The 7849-nt window shown below is 37.8% G+C and overlaps 1 protein-coding gene across 1 annotated transcript in view; it reads left to right on the top strand.

Annotated features, from left to right (window-relative positions):
- Nucleotides 1–1571, top strand: part of GRM5 (glutamate metabotropic receptor 5) — a 517692-nt gene extending 516121 nt beyond the window's left edge. The window contains exon 10 of the mRNA XM_059391625.1: nucleotides 1–1571. This exon is cut by the window's left edge and continues 25 nt beyond it. Coding sequence (XP_059247608.1) covers nucleotides 1–723 — 723 coding nt within the window. The 3' untranslated portion in view covers nucleotides 724–1571.
- The last annotated feature ends 6278 nt before the right edge of the window (nucleotides 1572–7849 follow it).

Raw genomic sequence — 7849 nt, 5'->3', positions numbered from 1 at the left:
GGGGGCGCGGGGGGTGCGGGCGGCGGCCCCGGCGGGGCGGAGCCCCCGGACGCCGGCCCCAAGGCGCTGTACGACGTGGCGGAGGCCGAGGAGCACTTCCCCGCGCCCGCGCGCCCGCGCTCGCCGTCGCCCATCAGCACGCTGAGCCAGCGCGCGGGCTCGGCCAGCCGCACGGACGACGACGTGCCGTCGCTGCACTCGGAGCCCGCGGCGCGCAGCAGCTCCTCGCAGGGCTCGCTCATGGAGCAGATCAGCAGCGTGGTGACCCGCTTCACGGCCAACATCAGCGAGCTCAACTCCATGATGCTGTCCACCGCGGCGCCCGGCCCCGGCGTGGGCGCCCCGCTCTGCTCGTCCTACCTGATCCCCAAAGAGATCCAGCTGCCCACGACCATGACGACGTTCGCCGAAATCCAGCCGCTGCCAGCCATCGAGGTCACGGGCGGCGCGCCCCCCGCGGCGGTGGCGGCGGCGGCGGCCCCGCCGGTAGGGGGCGCTGCCGAAGAGCCCCCGGCGGGGGCCGGGCCCGAGGCTGCGGCGGGGAAGCCGGACCTGGAAGAGTTGGTGGCTCTCACCCCGCCGTCCCCCTTTAGAGACTCGGTGGACTCGGGGAGTACCACCCCCAACTCGCCGGTGTCGGAGTCGGCCCTCTGTATCCCATCGTCTCCCAAATATGACACACTGATCATAAGAGATTACACTCAGAGCTCCTCGTCGTTGTGAATGTCCTCGGAAACCACGCTGGCTTCCGCCGACGGAGCCGAGACCTCCCGCGTTCACGCAGACCCAGTGACAAGCATAGTCGCCTGGTTAAGACCCGAGGTGGAAGATGCCAAGTGCACCCGCAACGGAAACATGAGATTAATAGTGCTATTTCACATCAACCGACGAAGACACCAACCACAAATCTGGCAGATTTTCTTCTAGTGGCCTTAGAAAACACGGGCTTTTAAGAAACACTGCTTATCTTTTTGAGGGCTGACAAGGAGTCTGTCGAACGGGTTCCATACCAAGTGCTTTGCTCTAGGGAAGCAATGAGCGTGAAACAGCATAATGGAGGGGGAAGAGCATAGTTAATAAGCAACTGTAAAAAGTTTTGTTTACTTTAATTCTTTTCCCAGAAGATTCTTTGATTCACCAAACATGAATGTACATTTTCTAACAAACTCAAAATCTGGGACCAAAACGTCAACCTTTCTCTTTCTCTCTCTCTCTCTTTTTTTCTTTCTTTTTTCTGTCCTGTAAAGACCTTGAAAAGCAGTACCTGGGCCCAGTATTTACTGAGGCGTTGTTGTGAGTGTGTCCCATGCATAACACACAACGGGATAATGTGTGCTGCGCTGACGTGTGCAGGACTTTTACCAGAGACATTCCTCTCCGATTTGGTTTGAAATCCTCTTCCAGAAGCCTGCATCCAGGAGTCCACCTAGTTATTTCAATTCACCTCCATTAACCAAGAAAACCAGTGGAAGATTTCTTGACTATTTCACCATGTTGCCAATCAATACTGGAGTAGCAAAAAAAATATTTTCTGGAATACTGTTTTGTAATTCCCTCACTGGGGTACGTTGTGTAGCTGGAAATTCTCTTTATAATAATAATAATAATAACAATAACAATAATAATTCCTGAGCTCCAGCTTGGCTATCTCTTTCATGAAATGTGGCCACTCCTCCTTACGAATGCTGTTCCATTAGCATTGCCAGCTAAAATATTAATATATGCATTTGGGCTTCTTCATTCCTTTTCTTTGAGAACCTGATGCACAAAGAGCTCCTCTGTTCTTTTCGAGTCCCACCACTGGAAGAATGGTCTATAGACCCACTGAAGACAGCGTCTTGATTGAAGGGACTGTTGTTCGAAAAGTTAACACAATCTTAATACACTGGAAATTTTAAACTGTGTCAAGTCGGCTTAGCAGAGATTTAGCTATGCCAGTGAGCAGTGATTTTAACTTCTCTCTGCTGCTTAAATAGGGCAGCTATGAACTATGACAAATGTAGATTTTTCAAAGCAATACAGAATACTAAAACAGAGGAACCTTAATGAATATAAACCACACAGTCTTTCTTAGCCATTCCAAAAAGAGGCAAAGCAATTATTAATATTTCCTTTTTAAAATAATTAATATGATTTTGTGCACTTCATACTGTCACTTTTTAAATACTGCAGAAAAGAGATTTAAAGATATAATAGAAATACATGTGCTTTAATAGGCTCATATAGGTAGTATTCATAGCTCGAGACCTGCATCCACTGTCATCTCTTTCTTCTTCCCATTACAGCTCTCCTCAGGTGCCAAGTGTTTCTTTTTGTTTGTTTGTTTGTTTGTTTTGGTTTGGTTTTGGTTTCGTTTTTAATTTTTAAATAAGGATGGTAATAAAAGGAGGAGGTATCCTATAAATTTACAGTTTAGTTGATCTAGCCTTATACTAAAGATAGCCTTATGAAAAAGATTTGCTGAGGCAGAAGTATATTTTTAGCAGAAAGAAAAATAAATGAAACCTTTTTCTTTAGCTCAATATCCTTATTTTGGCATGTATTTTTTATTGTATATCTACTTTAAAAAAGGAATTGAGGAATGGGAATATATCCATTCACATAACTTACCATTCCCCAGTTTTAAAATTTATAATACGTATACTGCTTGACTTTCCTGATACCTGTTCTTAAATCTTTAAATCAAATCTCCCAGTATAAAATATTAAAAGCACACATTAATTTAGTAAAATATAAATTTTCAAAAATCAAACTTCCCATGCCAGATTTGAAAATAACGTCATCAGAGCACCCTGAAACCCAGTTCCAATGAGACTCTTGAAAGAGTGAATTTAGCCAAACTTTATGGTTTCATTGAAAGCGAATGTCTGCCTCTACTTCAAAAACAAATGTAAATATTTTGAATTTTGAAGCATTAACAGCCCTCAATCCTCTTGAAAAGGGTGACATTCACCTGGGGATTACCATCTTGATTTCTTAAACATTGAAACCTTTCCAAATATTGTCTAAATTTTAAATTTGCTTCTTAAACCCTTTGGTTGATTTCCATTTTATTCTGTATTGACCAATAGAAAAACAGTTTTAAAAACTTCTTCCATGAGCAAATTCCTCTTCTAAATTTTTAGTGATGTATTTCGTTAAAAAGTAAGTGTACTTACTGGAGTAAGTAATGAGAAAATTCATCAGAAATTAAAATTTAGTGCAAAATTAAATTTCCATCTGATAATTCTATATGAAATTATGATACACTGTAATAAGAAAAATAATTTATCCAATTAAAGGAAAACAATATGTATTTTTCTCTGTGTTTCTGCACCCTTTGCCATTTCATTCAGTACATTGTATAATACATAATATTATTCGTAATGCATTCTTGGGATCTTTTATTTTGGAATGATGCTAGCTCTGTCTCTTTGCCAATTTTAATACCAGGTTCCAAGTAATAAATCTACAAGGAGAACTGAATATTCATTCTAGGGCTAGGATATGAACTTCGCAATTCATTTGGGTACCTATTTTCATTGAATTTCCTTGAAAACAGTCTGTTCCTGGTGTCCAGTGATAATTCAGTTGGACCAGCATGACCAAAAGGAAGGGGAAAGCACAGTGAAATGCTAAGATTCAGAAAAGTGACCCTACAGGACAGTTGGGTCCCAGGATGAAAGAAAGAAGACCCAGTTTGATCAAGTTATATGGACCATCTAAGCAGTCCACTCACTCTTCTGTTTTGGGAGAGGAGTAGGGGCAGAGAAGACCCTAAGTGGATTGGGAAGAAGCATCTCTCTGGGTGAGGGGTGGGGAACAGAGAGGGAGGATGCAGAGGAAAACCATATGAGATTTGAAAGAAGCAAAGAAAAACAGTAAATCCCCGAATGTGCTAATCCTTGTTAGTCAAAGTCTTTCCCAAACTTCTGCTGTTCCCAGCAAGCCATCAGGAAGACTAGGAGCTATTTCTGACTGTGAATGAGTTGTTACAATGGCTCTGCTGCAGTTCTGTGACTTCCAAACCAGGAATTTAACACTTTTTAAGAAAAAAACAAAAAACACTTCCTATGCTAGTCTCCCAGCAAAATGTACATGTTTTGGAGACTTCAAAAGTATTATCTGAGTTCACATTTAGCCACAGCTTCTTAATAACCCTTGAGCTGGCAGAATCTCTATAGTTAACCATTTACAATTTTATACTGTGAAAAAATACAGATCAGTGAAAAGCATAAAGATAAATCAAAATTCATTCTCAAGAGGGTCTGAGGCCTGGGAGATTCTCTACTATCTGTTGAAGAATGAGGTATGTATAAAATAGTTGGCTGAATTTCACTGATCTTCCCAATGTGAACAAATATACTATGTATATTGTGTGTATTTCTAGAATTCAATGGCAGCTGCTGGTGGTGTTGTAATTAGAAATCTATATAGAATATAGATGTTTTAGAAAGATGGTGCCAATCCTAAAAGATTTGTGTGGGCTACAAGTGCTTGTATTTACTTTTTTCTGCACTTTAACTGATTTGGTTTTAAAATTGTGTGCGCGTATCTGTTCTTTTTTTGTTGTTGCAGCTTGTACTATTAAAACAATAGAGAATGTTAAATTATTTTGATGTGAATTGCAAATGATTTTTTTCATAAAGTTTAACATTTTTATCAGCATTGTTTTGCTTTGTACTTGTATAAATGTGTTTCTTTTAGCATTTGAAAGTACCCTTGCCTGTTTCTCAGTTGTCTAAATCATGTTATAGTTGGTGTTTGTGAAGTCAGTTACTTTTTGAAAAATATTAAAAAAGAAACTATGGTATGACTTTAAGATTCTTCCCCTTAAATGTTTAGAATGTTGTCTTAATAGTGTTTTTCCAAGACCCAGAGAGCCATACTATTAATTCATCTTTAAATTCTGAGTGATCTACACATTTGAATAATGGGATTTACATAGTAGCCTATGGACAATAGATTAAATTAAAAATGTAAGCCAACCACAAACCAACCAGAGCTGCTGTCCTCAAAGACATCTACAAACATCTTTTAAGACATATTATTTTTTTTAAACAATGAAGCATGTAGGGATTAAACCTTGACTTTGTGTCTGGAAATATAAATACAAATTATAGTTCCACAGTTATCTGTGTTGATAGAGGTTACATCATAAAAATAATATAGATTATGGGTGTTTATATATCTGTGTATGTCTGGTTGTGTATACAAACATACACACATCTATATAGACATTTTACTTTTGAGTCCATCTATATATGTGTCTATGTGTGTATGGTGTGTGCATGTATGGGCATATCTGTATAATTTTATGGGAAAAAAAATTACTTGTCAAATCACTTTCTACTTTGATGGATTCTTAAGCAAATTTACACTCCTTGAACACAGGTTATCTAAAACAAAAGCATGATGTGTGGAAGAGAAAAACAATGTAGATTTTAAAACATAGCTTCTCTCTGCTTCACTACATTGTATTATTTATACACATATAATATGTATATACATATATTCTTATACATATGGAAATTGATACAAAATATGTTTGATCTTAAAAAAGAAAACCATTTTGTGTGCTTTGTCAGATTCTACTGCTTCAGTGTCTTCTATTCTGAAGTAATATAAATGGGCATATGTTTATATAAACTTAGGGTGGAAGTGAGATACCTGGAACACATACAGCAAATCATTTTCTAAAGACCAAATGAGTCTTCTAAGACTCCATAGACTCATGGTAGGCCAGTCAAAACCAGCCAATGCAATAGAAATAACAGTGAACTAAAAAATCCATCACCCTGGTGCATTTGACCTTGGAAAATTACCTTGAGCTCTCTATAACTCAGTTCCTCTTTTTTTAAATGCAGAAATGAATTACAATAACTGGTGGGATTTCTTTCATTTCCAGCATTCCTGGTACATGACAAATGGTCAGTAGATAAGAGCTTTTATTCGTGGCAACATGGAATTTATTATATAGTTAATATTCAGCTTAGAAATGTTATATCTAATATGTTTGTGGAACTATAAAAAATTCTTGTCCAACTTACAGCATATGTCACTGGGCAGGGGTGGAGAGGAAGCCTATTGAGGTTGGAATTCATGCAACCTTAGAATTGTCCATCTAAGATGACTTAGCCAAATGATCTTAAACACCACAGAAAGAATACTTTTCTTCTGTTATCATCTATGCTGGATACTGGTTAATTTTTTGGTTATACTATACATGAATGATCAGTTTTTAAAAAATAAGTCTCAAACATTTACTGTTTAAAGGTAGTCAGCTAGATACATAAGTAAGTAAATAGATGGAATTATATTAATGAAATTATCTTCTTAAATATAATGTTTTTATTTTTTCTCAAAGTATTTTGAAATTCAGAATTAGTTACTACATTTTATCCTGTTTGTTATTTTTTAAAGAAGATTTTAGTAAATTCTATGAAGGAAACTTGTAGTCTCAGCCTCTGTGACTATTCTTAGAGTCCTAAACAAAAAGTATTATAGGAGAACAGCCACATGAGCCAATATTTTTAATTAGCTTTTACTCCAGACCAAAAACATTTATTTTTGCTGTGACATATGAATCTTTTGAGGGACATGACCCATATAAACATTTATATAAGCAGACTAGTTATGTGGTATATATATCAGACACATTTGGCTTATTTATATATAGCTTGTAAAAGAAAGCTTTACATAGCTATCGTGTTTCTGTAACAGGACAAATGTTAAATAATAAATTATATGAATGGTATGCCCATGAAAATTACATAATGTAGTAAATTGGCATTTCTAAACTGCTCAGTAGTAACAGGTGTTTCATAAAATAAAAGATTTTAGAGTTTTAAAAGTTTGGAAAACACAGTAACTCTAAGTTAAATGACTACATTTGCTTCAGAACTCGCCACTCTTTTTTTTTTTTTTTTTTTTAAGATTTTTATTTCTCTATTGGACAGGAAGAGAGAGAGAGAGAGCACAAGCAGAGGGAGAAGCAGGCAAAGGGAGAGGGAGAAGCAGGTTCCTCTTTGGGCAGGGAACCCAACACAGGTCTTGATCCCAGGACCTCAGGATTATGACCCGAGCCGAAGGCAGATGCTTAGCTGACTGAGCCACCGAGGCACCCCCAGAACTTGCCACTCTTTAAATATGTTAATGTACAGTAACTTTAGAATGTTTTTTTTTATTACTATTTATGAGTAGTCTCCTCTGAGTAGAGTTTCATAGAATGAATTTTGAAAATACTATGATATAAAATTTATAATTTGTACACATTTTTCTTCTTCAGTCTTGAAAATTAGTTGCTATTTCCATAATGATCTCCTAAGGCTTTTAGAGAAGAAAAAAAAAGGATCGGTAGTGTCACCTTCAGAGCCATTTTATTGAGCCATGGGAAGTCTTACTCAATTTTATTATCCACTTTCCTTCTATTTTCTGATTCCTCAGGTCTCTACCAGTACATTAACTTTACTCTCAGGGGTCACATTGAGAATTTGATTTTTTCTTTTTCTTCTCCTTCTTTCTTTTTTTGTTTTTCTTTTTTGTTTTCATCGGATATGTTGGATGGCTTTCTCAGTTCCAACAGCTTTGGATGTGACACTATAGTATTGGGAGATTTTAAGGAACCAGGTGCAGTAGACGACTATAAGAGTGCTATCCAGAAGTTATTTTAGAAACTATTTTCAAACTTACCTAAAAAAGCAAAGTTATATGGGTGTGTCTATAACATATACCTTAATAATGCATTTCTACTCCTGCATATTCAGAATAATGATTTCAACTTTTACTTACCTGTGTATTGTGGTTCTCTCTGTCACATAATTTCTTTCCCTAAAGAGCTCAAATCATATCATTAACCCTAGTATATCCC

The sequence above is a fragment of the Mustela nigripes genome, chromosome 1 (genome assembly GCF_022355385.1).
Source record: "Mustela nigripes isolate SB6536 chromosome 1, MUSNIG.SB6536, whole genome shotgun sequence".
NCBI classification, from domain to species: Eukaryota; Metazoa; Chordata; class Mammalia; order Carnivora; family Mustelidae; genus Mustela; species Mustela nigripes.
The sequence above is the reverse complement of the archived record's forward strand: the minus strand, read 5'-3'. Positions and strand labels throughout refer to the sequence as shown.